The sequence below is a fragment of the Eulemur rufifrons genome, chromosome 17 (genome assembly GCF_041146395.1).
Source record: "Eulemur rufifrons isolate Redbay chromosome 17, OSU_ERuf_1, whole genome shotgun sequence".
Lineage (NCBI taxonomy): Eukaryota > Metazoa > Chordata > Mammalia > Primates > Lemuridae > Eulemur > Eulemur rufifrons.
The window spans coordinates 21349484-21370647 of record NC_090999.1 but is presented as its reverse complement, the minus strand read 5'-3'; the positions used below and the strand labels follow the sequence as shown (position 1 = coordinate 21370647).

The 21164-nt window shown below is 42.6% G+C and overlaps 1 protein-coding gene across 1 annotated transcript in view; it reads right to left on the bottom strand.

Annotated features, from left to right (window-relative positions):
- Positions 1 to 21164, bottom strand: part of PDZD2 (PDZ domain containing 2) — a 230326-nt gene that overhangs the window by 77435 nt on the left and 131727 nt on the right. Inside the window, exons 2-3 of the mRNA XM_069492397.1 lie at positions 10624 to 11098; positions 1425 to 1567 (exon numbers count right to left, since the gene is read on the bottom strand). Of these exons, the coding sequence (XP_069348498.1) occupies positions 1425 to 1567; positions 10624 to 11098 (618 nt within the window). The remainder of the gene's footprint in view (positions 1 to 1424; positions 1568 to 10623; positions 11099 to 21164) is intronic.

Below are 21164 nucleotides of genomic sequence, written 5' to 3'. Positions count from 1 at the left end.
TCTCTCACCTCTCTATTAACTAGAATGCCCCCTCTTGTGACTCATACACCCCAGAGGCCAAGAGACACACACAACTCCAGGCTGAGAATGACAAAGTGATGAGACCCACTAGAAATGGCTCAGATGGAAAACGGACAAGAACAGTTCTATGTAAGCTTGTCTCTGGGCACAGGAACTTCCTAATTGCCAACTTGCCAAACACAGACTAGAACCCAAGACCTATGATTAATGGGAAAATAGCTACCTGACAGGAATTCCTTAAAGCATATATCATTTGGGAAGTTTAATAATGCTCTTCTAAGTAAAAACCATGTAAGGTCTTAATCCTTCAATAATTACTGCCATCCAGATAACTAACAATTGCAGTTAATCCTATCTCTACTTTACTTATTAGCATCCTAAAGACTTCCGGAGCTTGTGCGCTAGTCCTCTTGGTTTTCCATTCTTCAGACCAAACACCTCCAGCTCCTTCAACTACACCTCATAAGACGTATGTTTCAATCCCCTGTCAATCTTGGCCAATACTGCTCTGGTTTGCCATGTCCTCCTTAGAATCAGGGTACCCAGACTGAACACCAAATTCCGGACTAGAAAAAAGATGATCACCTCCTTCCATCAGTGAAAGTCTCCCTTTATACGTCTACTATATGTGTGTGTGCATGCAACATACGTACATGCCTCACCGTGCCTTGCAAATAGTAGACACCCTATGTATGTAGAAGCAATTAGCTAGCAGGCAAGAGCATGCCTGACATTTTGGGATAGTTACATCCTTCATACTCAAAATAAACAATGGTTTTTACACATACTCTAGCTAAACACTCTCCTTCTTCCTACTTCAGACCATTACGCAAATTAAAGTTTTGAAGTATGAATTGTTTTCAGATCACAAGGAGAAAAATTCACATTCACTTTCCCTTCCACATCTGCATGACGTGTCTCCAAGTGTGTGTGAAATCCTGATAGACCTGGCAAGTGAAGCTCCAGTGCATGAACTGTGGCCACACTTAAAACCCATCACTTTCCCCAGTTATCAGTCAAGCCTTAATGGGAGTTAAGATGTCAGGAATATGGTGTCCTATTCAGCAGCATATTCTCCGTAAGTAACTCCGTGTTGCCTTAGTGCCAGCATCCCAAAAGGTAGAATACATAACATTCTCTTGAAACTAAAACTAGACTAGAAAGAGATCCAATCTCTCTTTCAGGGTTTGGAAGATCCTGGAATATCTTCTGCAATTAGCCACTTCCTGTGCTCAGAGATGTGTTTAATTAGAACCGCCCCCACACCTGGTTTCCTTCTGGGCTCCACCATAATCTTTATGAACTTTAATTACCAGGGCTTTGGCCAAGTGGAAGAATACTAGCACCCAGGGAAGGGGAGGGGAGGACAGGAGGCAGAGAGATGGGGAGAGTTATCTAGTCACCTGTGAGCGGCACCTCCTTCCTTCACTTGAGTGACAACGATAGCGTGAGGTGAGCGCTTTGATCCTCGGCCTCCACTAACCTGAATTCCCAGCCCATCCGATTCTTTGAGCAGCTCCATCTTCCATATCCGGCCAACTTCCTCCTTGGAAGAAAAAGTGAGCACACCGTGAAGGATACTGACAGACACGCGGCACTAACACGGGAAAGCGGAGCTGTCATGTCAGGCCGAATGTCCATCACTTGTCAACAGACATCACAGAAGAAAAAAATTCAGTGGATTGGAACAAAGTCTCTGGCTGGCAGTGCTGTCCAATAGAACCTTCTGTGATAACAGAAATGTCCTATATTTGTGCCATCCAATATAGAGCCACTGGCCACAGGTGGCTGTTGAGTGCTTGAAATGTGGCTAGTGGCAACTGGGGAACTGAATTTTTAATTTCACTTAAATCTAATGAAATTCAAATAGCCATCTGGGGCTAGCAGCTATCATACCGGACAGCACAGCAAGCGTGATTACTGAATTTCCTGACTGGGGTCCTAGTAGGTGAAGCTTCTTCAGCCTGAAACTCAGATGTCACTGTGTACGTAAACACTGGCTGTGTCTGGGTTCCTTTTACTTCTGCACAAGTAGCAATTAATAAAGGAAGATGAAAGGACGACAGCTCAGGTCTTGGCGCCAGGAGACTTCACCCTAGTTTGAACCCAGGTCTGCCATTTATAACTTATGAAAGTCACTTCACCTAAGGCCCTAAAATCTCAGCTTTCTTGCCTCTAAAGTGGGAATAATTTTAATACTTCCAGGTTTGTTGTTAGGATTAAATGCGATATTTATGGAAACAAGTAGTAGCAAGATAACAACTAGTAGATACATAATAAATGATGATGATAAGTAACCATATACTACTTATAAATACATATATATGCACATAGATGTTAAAACAACATCACATTGAATTGAATCTCAAACTTCCTTAAAACATACAAATGAGACCTTTGGTAGGAGAAACCAAAACAGAAAATTGATAAATTTGATATCGACTGCTACAGACACATGCTCTTTAAATATGTTAAAAAATGTTTCTAATGCTATCAAAACCTACTCTTTTAAAAAAATCTAATAAATGTCTCTAAGCCATCTGATTGCTGGTAGCCTTTCTGCTTGTCTCCCTATTTCCCTCCAAGGACACAAACATATGCTCACTGCAAAATTGTTGAGCTCTCTCAGTTACTTAGCTGTTCAGAGAAATGAAAGCAAAACCTTCAAAAGTGATTTATTTTGGAATCTTACTTTAGGCTCACCCCTGTAGTTCTTTCTTTTTAGCCCTAGATATATAGGCATGGGTCATAATACATTCCTCAACATATAAAACAAAATCCATCTGCTTTTAACATCCATCATGAAAGTCCAATGGAACCATTAAGGTCCAACATGGACAAAGCCATCATCCCCCTAGAAATAGGCAACCTGCCCATTCCAGCTGCTTGCAAAGGAGGAAGAATGTGAAGCATTTAGAAAATCTGAATTACACACTGTCAGAAACTAAAATGAAACTTTATGTAATAGTAAAAAAACCAGATGTTGAACAGTCACTGATGTGCAGCAATAGGAATGTCTGGGGAAATTATTACCAGACAGAGACCTGTTGGATCCTATACTTTCTTTAGCGTAGCGCTGCTTAGTGGGGCATCACCATTCCACGAAGTGGTGCCAACCGTCTCCTCCATCCACTGACCACAGACAAATGGAGCCTGTCTAGCCAAATGTAACTTCAGAAGTTACTGGCTTACCACAGTAGTTCATGAACTTGTCAGCTATCCCTATTTCATCCAATCATCTCACTTTGGACTCCACAGTTTTTGGTTTGCTGCCTCTGACCTCTGGAACACCTTTCTCTTCCCCATTCAGAAACATCCTCCCTGGCCTTCAAAGTCTCTCTTTGCTCTACCACTTCCAAAAAGCCATCCTTGAGATTCAGCATGACTGCCAAGGTGGCAGCTTCCAATGCTTCCAATACATGAGACGCTAACAGATACTATCAGAAAGAACAAATTCAGGAATGTGCCATCAGCTGTTGTCCTGGCTTGCTGGGCCCCCGACATCCATGCCTCCCAATCCAACTAAGGGCAGGATGGTGGCTTGTTTTTTTCCATGGAAAATTTGCCATGGCTTCCAGAGTCTAGAAGAGGAGAGATAGTGTTTCTCTCTCCCCTAGCACAGACAAGCTGTGGACCTCTTTCCAAGAGCAACACAGCATTATTATTGGTTTCAGCCCAAATTGGTAGAAACCTATCCACCCCCATTATAGTTTACACTATCGTTCTTTCCTCCCCTTTCCCCTTCCTCTTTGTTAAACAGAACACGTAAGTATGGTTAACAGAGGGTCTGACAATAGTACATACATACCACCTTTCTAATTTCAAATGCTTTTAGAAGTAGGACTTGTGACCAGACACATGCAAAACTATGCTCATGGGGATGGAATAATGGCTTGAAAGTATACTCTGACAGGAGAGGTGGAGGCAGTTTTCACCAGGAGCACTCACACATCCACTCCACACACCTGCCCTGCCCGATGCACACAGTTAGTTAAAAACAGACAAAACACATATCTAATAAAAATGGCTTCAGAGGGTAGAAATGACCAATCTGTAATATAGCCCCTCAACTACACTAGTCAAGAAATGGATCTTCTCTTTCCCTTTTATCTAATAACATGATTTTTTTATAACTGAAAGTAGGAACTATAAGAAGAGTGTTCAAAGAAATCGATGGAAGTTTCCTTGGCTTGGAATTTCTTGATAGGCTAATGAAGGAGTTCAGATGAATATAAAGGAAGACACGAGAAGCAAGAGGCAAATGTTATCAGTTTCAATTGTACAACTGTCAGTACTAAATTGAGCTACCTATAGCTAAAGCAATGCTCAGTCAGAAATAAACCAACAGGCCAACTTAAATGTAACAATATTAAGGATATTTCCAACTGCCGCCACACAATTCCACCTGGGTATCTGATACACCTCAGTAAGGTCCAAACTGGACTCCCCCCTCTCCTCCCACTCCTGGTTTTCCCATCTTAGTGGGAACAGTACCGTCATCCACTTGTGTTAAAGATGATTCACAATCCAAAAACCCACGATTATCTTTGATTCCTATTTCATCTCCCACATCCAAAGCACGGGCAAGGTTTGTAGACTCTACATCCAAAGTAACCCCACATCCATCGACTTCTGCTCATCCCCAATCCCCTCCCCTAAGGCACCAGCATCTTTAACTTGGGTGACCACAATAGCCTCCTGTCAGGTCTCCCTTTTTATTCCTCATCTCCTACAATCCATTATTCTCCATTAGACATCCAGGGCAAACATTTAAGGAACATACGTCATGATGAACTCAGCTTAAGCCCTCCAATGGCTCCCCACTGGCCTGAGAATAAGGTCCCAACTCCATAACGGCCATGAACCTCTGTAATCCACCCTGCCCACAAACCAACATGCTAGTGTTTGGTTTCTGCTCCTGGAACACTCTATTGCTCCTTCCTGCCTTAGGGCTGCTGCTTTTCCTGGTTCTTCCCTGGGAACATTCAGCCCCCAGATCCTGCAGGGCTGCCCTTTCCTGACACCCAGTCCTCAGCTCAAACACTGCCTCTTCATGAGCTCTTCCTTCTGTGACACCCAATGTAAGCTAGCCCCCTGCCCGTGACACTGCCCAGCCATCTTTCACTTCACCCTGTTTTATTTCATTTATAGCACTTGTCACCATGTGATACTGTGATTCATTTATTTGCTTATCTACTGTTTGTGGCCCCTTATATGCTATACATGCCATGGGACAGGAACTTTGTCTATCTTGTTTACCAACAGGTTCTCCAGAACAGTGCCTGGCACATGATAATGATACAGCGTAAGTACCACTGAATTAACAAATATAGAATGTTTATCCACTAATATTGTGGTTCTTTGACAGCCACTGAGACTGATGGTAAGAGCCTTGCGCAGATGGGAGACCTGAATGTTTGCCAGTGTTCAACGTGTGGCCCCCAGTGCAGGTGTAGAGACCCAGTTCTGCAACAAGCCCTGTCTAGACAGATGGTTTGGGCATTTGTTTCCTTTTACATTGCCTTAAAGGGCAACAGGACTTTGTCAGCCTACTGAGAAAAAGCCAAACCATGAAAAATTAGATGCTATGGCCTTCTGTACTAATGTTGTCAGAGCATTACCTTAAACTGTAAACTGCCAATTGCTGTGTGAGTTCACATGTGCATCTCTTCACTGAAGCCAATGAAGGGACTGGATTTATCTAACAAAACAGGGGCTGTGAGTTAAAGGGAGCTGTGTCGCAGCATTTAAAGGATCTCATCTCTGCTGGAACCCAAAATAAAATTTTACAATAGCATCTTTGCCCCAAATGTTGGAAGACACGTAACCCAACTAGAATCTCACTACAGTAAATGCTCTGGCTCCTGTTGCAAGCCCGTTCTGAGACTGTTTGCTTACTCCTTCTTATTTAGAATAAGCAGTGCAATAAAGAAATGTATGATTGTAATGTCAGAGCTGAAAGTCCCTTAGTTATCAGACCAAAATGCTCAGTTTATAGATGAGAAAACAGAAGCCCAGAGAAAGGCCATGGCAGATTGAAGGCCACAGGGCTGGGGATAGAAGAGCAGGGACTGGAACGTGGTGTCCCCTCTCCCAGGCCTGGTGCTCTTGGGTGCCTTCATTAGTAAGTATCTACAGAGCACCTACAGGTGCAAGGCTCTGAGCTAGGACTGGTGACAGAAAGACAAAAGTCCCTGCCCTTAAAGTCTCCTGAGAACACAGCAAGCCAAATGGTAACTGGATCATGTGGGGTTTGAGCTCTGATGAAGACAAGCAGCAGAAACTGCAGCCCAGAGAGGAGACATCTAACAATGCAGCAGGTGGCAGGAATGTCACATAGGCCTCCTAGAGGAGGGTGCCTTGGTGCTTAGTATCCCAGGAAGGGTGGATGCTAAGCTACAAAGGAAAGGGGAGAAGAAACCGGGTGGTGAGAGCAGCATCCACAAAGGCTCAGAGGCAAGAATGAGCATGGCCTTTGAGAAAACCTGCAGCAAGTTCAGCCCAAATCGGAGAGGAAGAAAGCCATGAGACACTGGGCATCTTGGATAGCCTCAGGACAGGAGCTAGAGGCCAGAAAGATCAAGCCATGAGCAGCTTGGAACTTCCAGCCTCATCTCCATCCTGCAGGGAGGAGAGAAGAGCTGGAGTTTGAGTTAATAATCAATCATGAATAAACGATGAAGCCTCCATAAAAATCCCTAAAGTATGGGAATGCATCCACACACCAGGAGGGTGATATACCCCCCAACTCCACGGGACCCTTCTGGACCTTGCCTTATGAGCTCCTTTATCTTTATTCTTTATTGTATAATAAACTGGTAAAGGCAGGAAAAGAAAAAAAAACAAAACACAGTGGGAGATAGAGGGAGAAAGTTAAGCAGGGATCAGATAACGAAGGGCCTCAAATGACATGCCAAGGTGTCTGCTATGTTCCACTGAAGGCAAAGTGGACATACCCAAACGGTTTAAGCTACAGAGCAAGCCTGTGTACGTGTGCGTGTGCACACGGTGGGCGTGAATGTGCATGTGCACTCGTGAGCGATGATATCTGCTCTTTAGAAAGGTCCTCTGCTTGCAGTGGGGACAGTGGACCAATGGGACGGGAGTGGCACTGTGAGATAGGTAGGCAAGTACCGTGACAGCCCAGGAGAGAAGCAAAAGCAGCCTGGCCCTGACCTGAAGCTGTAGGAGTAGAGAAGAGAGGTGGCTGAGCTGGGAGATCTCAAAGGAAGCTGGAGTTGATAGGACTTGGTGATTGACTGGACGGGGAGTAAGGAAGATGGCAGCATTTCAGTTGACTCCACAATAACCAAGTGTCCCGGTTTGCCTGGGACGAAGGGTTTCCCAGGATTTTCAGTGAGAAACCAGGGAAAGTTCTGGACAAATCAGGATGGTTGGTTACTGCAGTTGAATCTCATCAAACTTCTTGCTTGGGCAACTTGGTAGATGGTAAGACCTGGAACACCAGAGTGGTGGGAAAGGGAGGCATTGAGTTTTAGGCATGATCTGAAATATCCCAGATGGAGACATCCTGCAGGGACTTGGTATAAAGCTCGGGGGCTCAGGACAGAAGTGAAGGCTCACATGCACTTAGGAGATGTTATGATGTAGGATAATATAAGTTCACCCAGTAACCATGGGGGTTCCCTAGAAGAGGAATTTTCCTAGAAGAGGATTTCTTTATGTTGCCTCTGATGCAAACATCAGGGCCCACCCAGGAGATGTTCTAGTTGTGACTCTCCTTCCACGTTTTCCATTCTTTCCTGCAGATTCAGATCTGGGACACCCTTCATGAGGTCTCTGCTGAACTGCTTACGGAGAAGACTTAAGGAAAAGGTCTGGTACGGTACAGGGTAGATGACAATTACTAGGCTAAGACCACATATGTACCTATAGACATACACATGCCAGTCATGAATAAACTTGTCTGCCTGGCAAATGGTAGGATTTTTTTTCTTTGTTAAGTGATTATGTTTTGTTGTATTCATTTTCAACATGCGGCATTACAAAAATACACATTTTATACAAAAAGACTTGCAAAAACCGTCACCTTGGACGAGTAATGATCTTTGCTAGAAAGGTAATAGGGAACTCTGAACTCACGTCTAAAACGGTTTATCTATGTCCTAAGAGAGTCTTACGTTTTAAAGGATGAATCCAACTTTCATATTTTTAAAAATTAGTATGCTTGTATATATGTGTCATTATTTGTTAGTATTTTATGGAAACATTCCATTTTTTAAAAGAAATATTTGTTAAAAAGGAATCTGTTTCTTATTGTTCCATTAAGGGAGAACAGAATAGAAAAACAAAGACTGGTGATTTATTTTAAGGTAGTATTTTCTTAGAACAAATAACAGTCTATGAAAAAGAAGTACCTGACAAACAAAAATGGTCTGAATGATCATATTATAAGCTTTTTCTGTAATTTATTAGGTCTTTGCAGATATATTAAATCATTAATAAAGCAGAAACGGAACAACACTGACATGTTTAATCTGCCATTATTCAATGAAATGGAATTTTCCCCCCAAAGGCTTAAGAGGTAAATAGCTAATTTCTGTTCTTCTGGAAATTCCATTTTAGCATGACCCTGGTCCCAACTATGCTGGAGTAAAAATAAAATCCACTCTAGTCCAACAACCTCAGCAACCTTTGTGGGAAGGTCTACTGGTTCCAATTTGATTGCCACCAGGATGTGAGAGGGCGCCCTGCGGATCTGCTTCTTGCCAACTCTATCAATCCTGGGCAAATACATCTAATAAAGGTACTTTTGGGGCTGAAAAAGGTGCTAAAATATTCATGCCTGAGAAGGTGTGTGGTCCATTCTCACTTACCAAGACAAAATGTATGACCCAGGGCCAATAATCAGAATATGGATTATAAATAGTTAAGTAGAATGCTAATTCCAGATGGCAAGTCTCTCCTTTGTATAGGTGTGGCTTTAAAAAACAATGCCCCAAAGGCAGTAGAGTATGGTTTGATTTTTCACTTTTTCATTTATACCTTATTGGACATTTGACCTTGAGCATAAAAACAGACAAAGGAACTCTGGTATGGGTAGTCTTCAGATAGACTAATCCAGAAATTCAATTTTAATTAATTGAATTTATTAATTGAATTTAAGTATTACTTTTAATTAAGATGAGCAGAGGATGAGTACTCCTAAAAGTGTTTTTTTTTTTTTTTTTTTTTTAATTACCCCAAATTGTTTCTACTGTGTCCTAAGTCAAATGAAAGCCTGTTCTTTGGACTGTATGTGAAATTCAACCTCCTTTGGTACCTTAAACCATCAAAATGATTAAGGGAGCCAATACCCCTGACCTAATTTTTTTCACCTTAGGCTTTCTGTGTATTCATAATCTCATCACTAGGGAAGAAATCATATCAAGAAGTATTATTAACTGATAAGGAACACATTATAATATTTTTATTGCCCTTAATTTGGAAGGGGTGTACATTATAATCTTTTTGTCCTTAATCCTTTTTGCGGGAGACCCATACAATTGGAAGAAAATCATTGATAGAAACAACAAAATTTTTTCTCACTTGTTTACACATTGCATTTACACATATGTCTCCTCTGTGTAAGGCTTTATGAAGCTCCCCCAGCTTCCCAAATGAAGGAACATGCTCCCTTCAAGAGAGGATTTATTTTGATTCTTTTCAATCCATCATACAGATTGGCTGCAATTGCAGAAATATGCACGAAATAGCCTTACCAGAAATTACACTGACTCCCAGGGCACCATTTCTCAGCATACAAAGCAGAACCTGATACTTCTACTCCCATTTTCCACCTTTCCAACTTTCTCTTTCATCCCTAGAGGGTGTCTCCTGAGTCAGCAAGGAAAGCAATCAGCACCCACTCAGGATGTTATTGCTTCATCAGGAGCCCCTAGGGATATCCAATAAGAGGATTCTTGGAATGAACAAGTGTACCCTAAAGAAATGTAACTCTCATATGAGAGAATGTTAGTTATAAAGGGGGAGACGATTTGAGGCTAGAAGCTCATTTATTACCATTCAGAACATACCTAAAGGGAAAGCAGAAGTGGTAAGACCAACCTTGACCATCACGACTGGATATCATAGTATCGGAGATTTCTGTGAAGCTTCCAAACTTCACTGGAATTCACCAATGTAATAATACAATCTCATGAAAATGTCACTTGTTTTGAACTGCTAAAAATAAAAGCAGATGCTTCCCTGAATGTTAAGATATGCTTCCTGTGTCATATTGAAGCTTGGATGTTTGTGCTATCAACTGCCATCAGGAATTCTTGGCCTTGAAGTAGCAATTCCACTGGTGACAGCAGTGATAAATAATGATGCATCTAAGTACTTTATCTGGGCCTCATATGATTCAAATTTTAGCACAGAAGGCTTGAATTTTCCACTTATGATCACTTGACTAGCTCTTTATTTAAGTAGGATCAAATGACTTGAGTTTTTTTGTTGCTGTCTTCTGATCATTTATCTTAATGAAGTTATTGGCTTCTACAATGCAAGGTCATCTTAGATGTATTTTCTAAACCTTAAAAGCAACTTCAAACAATATTTCTTTTAAAATTCAGGTTCTACAATCAAACCAAACCTTACCCGTGCCAGGGAGTCACTTGACTGGAAGTCCGTCTTCCCACCTTTTGAGAAGCGGCGTTTGTCATTGCTTGTGGTCAGAGGAGCATCTGTCTTTGGAATTCCGTGCTCTGTCCCTCTGGCCACTTCCGACCTCTCTAGATGGGGTCCATTCTCTAGCTGAAAGGCATGCCCATTTCCAAGTTCAGGGTCTGGGCCGTTCTCCAGCTCAGTGCTGGGGTCACTGGCAAACTCACAGCCAGCGTTGCCCTTGGATTCTTCGGGGGCCTTGTTGGTAGGAGGCCTGGAAATGACCGCAAACTTTCTCGTTCTTTTCCCCTTTTTCGCAGTTTGGTCACCCAGTTCCAAGGGAGGTGTCTCTCCTGGTTCAGAGCTGTTGCTACTGTTGCCATTATAAGTAGAATGGGCTTTGTGCTTAAAGCGACGCAGCATGATCAGGTAGATAAAGCCGCCATTCCAGCACTGCTCAGCCAGGTAACTGCAACAGACAGAGAGGTGCCGGTTACAACCTCAAACACCCTTCCTGGACAGCACGGGGAGGGAGGCATTCAAAGGCCCACATGGCACTCACGTGACTAAACGTCTGGCTGACGGACTGAGGTCCAAAGCTTCCTGAAGAGGCTCAACACTCATTCTTTTAATCTATGTAATTCCTGATGCTAAAAAATTACCCCCAAATCCCCCAAACAAACAAAAAAACTCCCATGAACTAGAAATTACTAATTTAAGTACCAAAGGATCAGGAGTTAAGAGAAGGATTTTTTTCTAGGAACAGAGCCAATCCTAACATATTATTAAAGAATAAAATTCTTCTCCACGCCTTCAACAATTTCTTGCATTGGAATTATACTAGACTCCCATCCACGTTGTTCTGATGGAATAACACTACGAGTCCCCAGGGCAAAGAATGGATAAAATGGATTGGGAGAAATGTAAAGTTCTGCTCTTAGGATCAAACAGTCAACTGCACAACAACAGGAGCCTCTGCTTCACTGCAGTTAAAGTGAACAAAGATACTTAGTGGGGGTGGGAGGTGTTTGCTGATGTTAAAACATAGCCAGCTAAGCAGGTGCTGGCAACCAGCATACGCTGCGGTGAATGAACATCAGGCTCACTCCTTGGTAACAGTCCTACCCTGGGCTGTTCATAGCACACATGGAGTGTCATTTGCTGTCTGGGCAGCTCATTAAGAGGAACACTGAGAAAGTGGAAAATACACAGATATAGGGAGACCAGGACAAGAAGGCTGTTGGGTTCCTGGTTGACATGGTTTCCTTGTCAATCGTGTCAACCAGGAGCAGTCGGAGGAATAAGGGACACTCTGCATGGAGAAGACATGATCAGGGTCAGTTGCCTTTTCATGTATTTGTGGCTGGCAAATATTTAGAAGCAGGAAATGATATAAAGGAGATAATGTATGTGAGGGGTGATACACAGTAACCACTCCAGATCTTAAAGAACAAAAAGAAAATAGAACATCAAATAAAATGAGTAATTAGTGGTATTCAGGACTAGATCATCAAAGCTTTAGCAAAGAAAACACTTGCCCAAAGTCAGGAAACCGGCCTGGGCTGGACCCTCCACTCAGGCTACCCGAGATAAAGGAGCACAAATCCTTGAGGAACCCAGGGAAATGCCTTCACCACTGGAATCCTGCCACATTTTACACGTCACTAGTTCCCAAGCAGAGAGTGTCAACAACCAAATCCTCCACAAATCAGACCTGCTTCCAGTCTTCTCCCCCATAAAGAGAAGGCCTGGGGCTACACGCAATGCTGCCTCTAAGGAAATGAGAACTGCAGGTAAACAGACATTAAGCTGTTGTTCAGTGATCCTGTCATCAGGGAAAGCAGGCCCGAGAGCTGGGGCAGCCATTAGGAGGGAAGGAGCCCATGTCATAAAACTCCTCTCCTCTCATAATAAGCTTTCATTTAGACAGCAGGTGGTGGGAAGGGGAAGGCGAGGGAACCAGGTGTTTGAAATGCATTAAATTCTGACTCACAGGCATGTATTCCCCATACCTAATGGTCAGGTTAAATGCAATGACAGTGAATGTCCAACTAAAGAGAATAATTCTGAATTTTTGCCATGGAGCAAAGTGAACAAGAGAGAAGGGTACGTAAATATCACCCAAGCTTATAATAAAAAACTTTCTTTTGGCCGGGCACAGTGGCTCATGCCTGTAATCCTAGCACTCTGGGAGGCTGAGACCGGAGGATCACTTGAGCTCAGGAGTTCGAGACCAGCCTGAGCAAGAGCAAGACCGTCTCTACTAAAAATAGAAAAATTAGCCAGGCATGGTGGCGCGTGCTTGTAGTGCCAGCTACTCGGGAGGCTGAGGCAGGAGGATCACTTGAGCCCAGGAGTTTGAGATGGCTGTGAGCTAGGCTGATGTCACAGCACTCTACTCAGGGTAACAGAGTAAGACTCTTTCTCAAAAAACAAACAAACAAAAAAAAAAACTTTCTTTGATCATGGTAGTGAACTTACACATACAAAAACAAGGTAGATAAAAGCTACCATACAGACCCCAGGCCATTCTGTGCATGCAGAGGATGAAGAGGCACGAAGACCATCTACTGGAGTCTAGAAAGTGAAAATTAAACCTGGTTCTCAGCACAATTTTTCTACAGTGTTTAGATTTCATTTTTTTCCATACTGGAAAAAAAGGTATAAAATCCTAAGACTAGGTATGCAGGTTGTAAGGTTTTCTTTACTATTTGAAAATAATACATAGGTTCAGATGTTATAAAAACCATCTGAGTACAGGGTAGTAAAAACAGGGCCAGATTGAGAGCTCAACACCCAAGTCCTTCCTCTGGCTTTGGCAAAACCTTGTAAAACAATGGCAATTATACCAAATTTCCATGGACTGATAAACGGATAAATTGCTGCCGTATATCCATATACTGGAATACTATTTGGCAATAAAAAGTAATGTATTATATGCTACAACATGGGTGAAACTTGGAAATATCATGCAAAGTGAAAGAAGCCAGATCACAAAGGCCACGTATGATTCCATTCATACGACATGTCCAGAAGAGGCAAACCCCCAGAGACAGAAAGGTTAGTGGTTGTCAGGGGCTGGGGACGAGGGGGATTGGGACTAACTGCTAAGTGGTGCAGGGTTTTAAGGGGATGATTGAAATGGTCTGCAATTAGACAGTAGTAACAGTTGCACAATATAGAGCATATACTAAAACTCACTGAATTGTACACTTTAATACATTAACTGCCTGTGAGTTGTATTTATGCTGGTTTTGAGCCCTGGGCCTTGTGAAGAGCATGTAACTCACATGTCTCTTCACGTTGGGAGCCGCGTGTGCTATTTTTCAAGCTGCATATAACTCATGCACAGAAAATAAAGAAATTTTTTTTTTCATTACATTAGAAAGGACAGTTTTGTTTTCGAAGCTTTTACTCTATTTTTGTAATAAAGCACCGTGGACCCAAGGAAATTTGTTTTTTTTTTTTGGTGTGGCAGATAATGTGTTAAAATGGTGAGTTTTATGTTATGTGGAATACGTCTCAATTAAAAAAAATAGCAAACATAATAATACGGGGCAAGTTTTGGGTTCGTTCTTTGAGTAGGTGCTCTATAGACACTATTTTCCTAAGAGCTGTCTTAACAGAAGCAGAAAGTGGCCGCTCAGAGATATTAATCAGTTTGCCCACGTTTCACGTAGCTAGTAAGTGGTGGATCCAAGTCTATCTGATTCCAAAGCTCATACTGCGCCCACTGTGCAATTCTACTCTCACAATCATTAAACTAATAAACTAATATGCTTTAGTTTCCTCATCTGTAAAGTGAGGGTGTTAAAATGGATCATCTCCCAGTCGCTTTCACATTCTAATAATTGTGAACACTTGTTTCCCCGGAAGAGTTCTGGGCATAAGAGAGCAAGCCATCCCAACAGGATTAATCCAGTGTAGAGACAAAACATGAACCTGGAAAAACAAACACTCATTTTACATCCAAGTTGTCCTAGATCTCCTGGACGTTTATCATCAACCCAAAAGAGATGTAGCCTGGAGAGGCAATTCATTCAAAATTGCTTTTGGGCATCTACCTTTTATATGAAAGCTCTAAGCAACTTGATGGGTTGTATGTACAGACCATTTTTTTTGGTACCAAAAAGGCTAGGCCATTGATTCAGAGTATAAGATCTGAAATATCTTTCCCCTCCACACTCTCATGGAAGCTCCAAGAAGTTGGAAGTTTGGCCTGTGACCGAGAGTATTTTACTACTTCTGCAGGGTCCACACTGTGCCAAATGACAAAGCCCAGAGGAGTTTATCTTTGTTCAGCACTATCTCCCTGTCCTCTCCTGGCTTCCTGGCAATAAATAAAGACCCTGACACCTTAAAGGAACTGTATGACAGATATTTTATTCCTTCCTGGACACTGAATTTTCTGAGGTCACCCCGAAGACAAAGTGTAGTGAATAAATTATGGACACTATAGCAAGCTGGTGAGAGACTTAGGTAGGGGGTAATTTTCTTACAATTCTTCAAATCACCTTGAATGTGGTGCACCCACATCCCCCATCCATCTGTGTTTAAATGATTTACCTAACTTCTCCAACACCTTCTGGCTAATTCATACATCCAAGTCCCTTTTTCTGTTCAGCAGGATTCTTACCCAGCATTAGAATCTTTACACTAAACTCCAAAGTCAGTATTTGAGAAAGAGGAAATGGAAGACAATCACTGAGTTAGAAAAACAGAAAGCTTTCTCTTCAGAAACAGGTGTGATTAGTCTTCCAGAAGCTTCTCCATCACATAATTTTTTGATTTTTCCTGCAAATTTGAGATTTTCCTCTGGCACATACGATGATTAATTCAATTAAAATTTGACTTTGGCCTTCCCAGGAGGACCTTAAAGGGAAGTGAGGAAAGAGCAGCATATCCAGAAAGGAGGTGAGTTCTAGCCTAGAACTTTCCCACTGAAACCTGTGGGAGTTCTTCACTTGGCCTTTTCTGAAAACTTCACTTCTTCCTCCCTTCCCCGCAAAAGGTGTCTTATCCGAAAGAGAGTTTTGAGCAACTCCTCTGTTCTTTGATGTTCTGCATAATTCTGGAGTCCAGGCTCTCCAAGGGTGGGAGGCCTGGGAAGGGGTTGGCAGGTGCAGTTGGGGGCTTGCAAAAAAGCAAGATGGATAAAGCTGCCTGGAGTTGGAAGACCGGTAAAGACAGGGAAATAGCAGATGAGAAAGGGGCAAATACAGGGAGATGTCAGAAGCCAGAGGCACATATAATTTATCTACGTCCCGATTCTATCAAAAGAGGGCTCGAGGCAACTGTACCGTTTTGATATTTTGACTGTTTTGCCAAAAGCTTTGGAAGGAACAATTTCAAGATGCCTCTGAAAATCATCTTGGGCATTCAGCGATCGATTACTGATGCCTGGCACACAGTGGGAGCCCACGGGGGTGCTGCCAAGCTGAGCCTTGGGTGTACATGTGTGTGCAATTCAAAGTAACTCGGATCACCACCACTGAGTACTGGCCTTTGCACTACAATGCCATGACAACATCGTGTAGCTCAACACATCAGAGAATTCTGGAACTCAGACTTTTCACCCAAGCAGACACTCCTACTTCATTTGAGTATGTCAGGTCCCCAGTATGGACCGCAGGAGAATGAACACCGACTGCAAGAGGCTGTTTATAGATGAGTTATTATGACAGGGTCTGAATTTTATGGAAAAGCACCAGCTGCTAACAGCCACCTTGTTTACCACACAGGACAAATGGAGATCAATTGTTCTTGCCCACAATTTTCTCTCCCCTAAGTAGTAATGGGAGGCAGAAAAGCTGTTTGTGGTCTTTTAAAAACCTGCAAAGCCTAATTAACCCAGAAGGCTGTCTGAAGCTGTAAATCTATAGGTTCCCAGAGCACAACTGGTTGAGAGGAAGTGTTAAATATATACAGATTAATTTCCCAGTGAAGTCTTGGCTGGGAAACAGGAGGAGGCAAGTTTGGACAGCTCCGTACGAGGGGACAGGGCCCCAGACTGCCAAGAGCAGTCTCTCTCAGGTGTTGCCTCCCAGTGACCTTGAATTTGGGGCACACTTCTCACAGATTCCACAGCCCTCCCTAGAAAGAGTCAAACTGTTTTTGGGGGACTCTGAAAGTGGAATTTTGGGGGGCTGAATACTGTACTGATTTGTGTGAGTGAAATTCTTGGTGTGTTCATGAGACCCTTTCTGAAGGTAATCCGTCTACTTTGCTGGTACAGTCAGAGAGAAATGGAGGAAGATGGAGTTCAGGTACATGAGGCTTTGAAAATAAACACATCTAGCCCTAGGAGGAGGCGTGACTAGAACAGTGCATTCCAACTGCTGGATGAAGGAGCAGCCCGAGGAAGCCACTTCCTGCTACTCCTCACCTCCTCTGCTCAGCATAAATGGCAGGACTCAGCACCTCTCCCCCTACCACCGTGACTGGCATCGAGAGCAGGGAATATGGATAAAAGAACATGTTTTATTATAAAATATGTATATTTAATTATCTTTATCATATAGTTTAGACTGAGAGACATACGTTGAGAGTAAAGATTTCATTAGCGTAAATATTTGAAATTTTTATCTCTGACCTATGACACAGTATTAACCATTCAAACCCAAATCAAATGATCAAAGACCAAAACTAGTTACCACCACATGGTTTAGTAGTGAAATTTAAATCATACCCATTTATATACCAGGACAGAGTTCATGTTGCCCTGAGGGAACTGGGGCTTAGGAGACCAGTGCAAACATGCTGATGCTCTGGTTACTATTATCTCTGTGAGTAATGAACATTCTCTGTCTCTAACCCAGGAGTCTCATGCCTTCTGCCAATATCCACAAAACTGTGAGGCTAACTTGGTAGCTTACTAGTAGAGTAAAATCGTAGTTCTTGATATATAGCAGGATGATACACAGAACAATAATTCAGTTTGTAATTGGTCTTGTTCCCCAACATTAAACTTTTAAAAGAAGCTCAATGATACTTTATTTTTGACACCAATGACTAAGAAGTATAAACCAATAGGCATCTTAAATCAATATTGAAAATAAAACTTTCTTTAAGGCAGAATCAAATAGAGGTAGAATTATACTAAGAAGAGTAAGAAAGAAGGTAAATATTTCATGCTACAATTCCACAACGCCCTGATTAAATTCCGGGTGTCAGCCTCTAAGGCAGCAGCTACATTTATGTCAGTCAGAATTAAGTGTACACCTTTCCACCCTTGCCCTGGTTAAACTGTATCTCTTGCAACCATTGGACCATCAGCCGCAATGTCCCTTCTGTGCGGAAACAGAACTGGCTCTCTTCTGTTTCCTGCTAAGAGCTTCTAGACATAAAGGAGTGGAAATGGGGTAACTACAGAAAACACTGAATAAAAAGCAGCTAAATCATAGGATCAATGGAAAAAATATTTTGGTTTCCATGCAATGAGGTATCCCTCATTTTCACATCTTAAACTATCAAGATTAACTTAAATCCACAACCCTTACAGCAAAGTATCTCCCCATTAGGATGCATCATACATTTCAACTCCAGTAAAGCTTAACATGAAGGAAATAGAAGCAAGGCCCTTTCTGTCCTAGAGCGGTAAGCTGACATGAAGATTCAGTTTCCTCAAAGGTTTTCACGTACCTCATTTCTGTATGAATCAATAAAAGCTTTTTAAAGCAATCACATACCTGCTGGAAATAGGAATTCAGAAGCTAAATGAAGTAGAAAATACTTGATAAACAAGGAGAACTGATCTTATAAAACATACTGCACAGATACTGGCCCTAAAAAGAGAATCTTTAGGCTTCTATTTGCAAGTGATTACATTTCTTTATGAAATTACTGTGAGTGGATCAGGGTTTCTTGTACCTGTGTAAAATCAGCCTGCAGACTATACACAATCAGATTAGAGCTCCAGCCACACAGCTTTGCCAACTCACCCTGATGATGCTGGTCCCATTTTTCCCAGGTGGGTGGGAACGACAGGGAGTGCTGGTAAAAGTCAGACTCTGCTGCACATGAATGAGCCAATCTCACCTCACCAGGGACTCCAGGAGCATCAGAAGATGTACTGGGAACTCATTTCACTTTTTCATGACACAATGCTATTTTTTTCTGTTTATAAAATTACTACTTGCTCATTACAAATTCACTCATTCATTCATTCAACCAATACTTACTGAATACCTACTATATGCCGGGCACTTTTCTAGGCATTTGGGGGTACAGAAGTGAGCAAAGACTCCTGTCTCTGTGGAGCTTACCATGTAGTGGGGGCAGGCAGACAGTAAACAACATACCTATTACAGTAAGAGTCCAAACACTATGCTAATATAACGGTATATGGTATGTATTTCTTTTAGTTTATTTGGGCTGCTATAACAAATGTGCAGAAACTAGGTGGCTTATAAACCAACAGAAATTTATTTCTCACAATTCTGGGGGCTGCAAGTCCAAGATCAAGGCACCAGCAGATTCAATGTCTGGTGATGGCCTGCTTCCTGGTTCATAGATGGTGCCTTTTTCTTCCTTACATGGTGGAAGAGCCAATGAGCTCTCTGGAGTCTCTTTTATAAGGGTGCTAATCCCTTTTATGAGGGCTTCACCCTCATGATCTAATCACCTGGGCTTGGTGGGTCCAAGGCCCCACCTCCAAATATCACCACATTGGGGATTAGGTTTTAACACATGAATGTCGGGTGGACAGAATAGTCTATGGCAGTATAATATGCTAATATATTCATGTTATGCATTCACACCAAGCACATTTCATTTTTTATTCTCTCCACGTATGTGTGTCCAGGTCTCTTCTGTACTTCCTTTGCCTGACTCAGGGGCTAATAAATAAGCTCCCCACCCTCCCACCCCTGCCCTGTTTCCTGGGCCAACCCAAAACACTTATTTCATGTCACAGGGGGCTTTGCTATGACCTGTCCCTGAGAGCTGAAGATTGGCCAAGACTGAGAAATAGAAAACCCAGGGCATCCTGATGTGCAGCTCTCTGCCCTGCCAGGCCCATGGCAATTCTTGTTGCTTTCCTACACACAGGGTTGCCCTTGGCCTTGCCTTGGAAGAGGCCATTATCAACGCTCAGAAATAGCTAAAGCAAGATCATGTCTCAGAGATGATGTTGGATTTATTTTCTAACCTCAGGGCCACTGCACCTAAGAAATGTGTCAGAGATGACCCAGTGGCTGAGGTGCACATTGCCCCTGCCACATCCCCCATGTTCCTCCTTAGTGAAAGCTGCTGGAAGCCACGAGAGTAACACATGCTCCCTTTCTGCCCCACTTCTCCCAAACCAGCCAAATCCGACAGATCACAACTGGCCAGTAATCCTCAAGCTCACCCAGTCCACCTTTCAAAAGGTGGCTGCCCCCCTGCCTTCCTCAGAGGCGGCTCTGAAGGCAGGGAGATTCCCGGGGGTCCGCGCATCCCAGAACACCCTTGATGCTTCTCACACACTAGTTCGAACATTGACGGCATGTCTGTACCCTCCGTTCCCTCCCTTTCAAGTGGATCCAGCTCCATCTTGAAACAATTTCCCCAGCGCGCCTCAATCCTTCCAGGGTCCGTTCCATTGGCTTGGCCAGAGCCTGCCCCCACCTCGCGCCAAGCCTGGTTTCACTTATGTCAAAACAGCTTTCATCAAAATAGTGGGCTTCTTTTCCGAGTTTCTTTCACAGTTTTGAAGTCAGCAGAGAAGAGATACTTAAGAAATTGCAAAATGACTATCCCCATCAACATGTTCTGGCTAACGTCATACCCTATCCTTCTCCCGAATCTCTGCCATACAGTGTACCGAGGATTTTTTAAGATCTGATTTTCATTTTTCTTTCTTCTCAGAGGCTCTCTGGCAGGCTGGGCTGGCAAGTCTCATAATCTATTAAGGTTCACGCGGACTGACTTGCTAAGTTTTGTGACCTTTCTTCCCAAGCAAAGAGTGCTCCTCAGGAGCTGGATTTGTTGGATATCTTCCCTGTTGTTCGTCCATCTTCATGGTCTTTTAGGACTCTTCTTGATTTAGAGGACTCAGATTATAAGAAAGCCAAATCAACAGAACCCTGGCCTAGAAAAACAGAGAAGCCCTGTCTTCACAGATGTGGACAGAACAACTTTTAAATCTTGGCTTCTGATCACCGCGGTCTTCATGTGTCTGTTGACCAGCTGTAACTGTGACATGGTTCAATCTCTCTGCACACCCTGGTTCTCAGTTGTGTTCAGACAAGGAAAATGCAGAGGCGTTTGTATTTATCTCTGGGGATTTTAAAAATATCTGTAAGTGAAGCATTAAGTAAACCCTAAATTTCTAGATACATAAGCACAACCACTGAAAATGCAAAGCTTGCTTTTAATGATGTGTTTACGTTAGATGTTCCAAAAACCAATGTGGGCTTTATAATAGACATGGGGGATGGGTACTAATATTAAGTTGTAACTATATGCTGTGTACTGGGTTGACTATATAAAGATCTTACCTCATGTTAATCTAAAACAACCCTATTAAGGTAGAATGTATGACCTATTTATCTTTT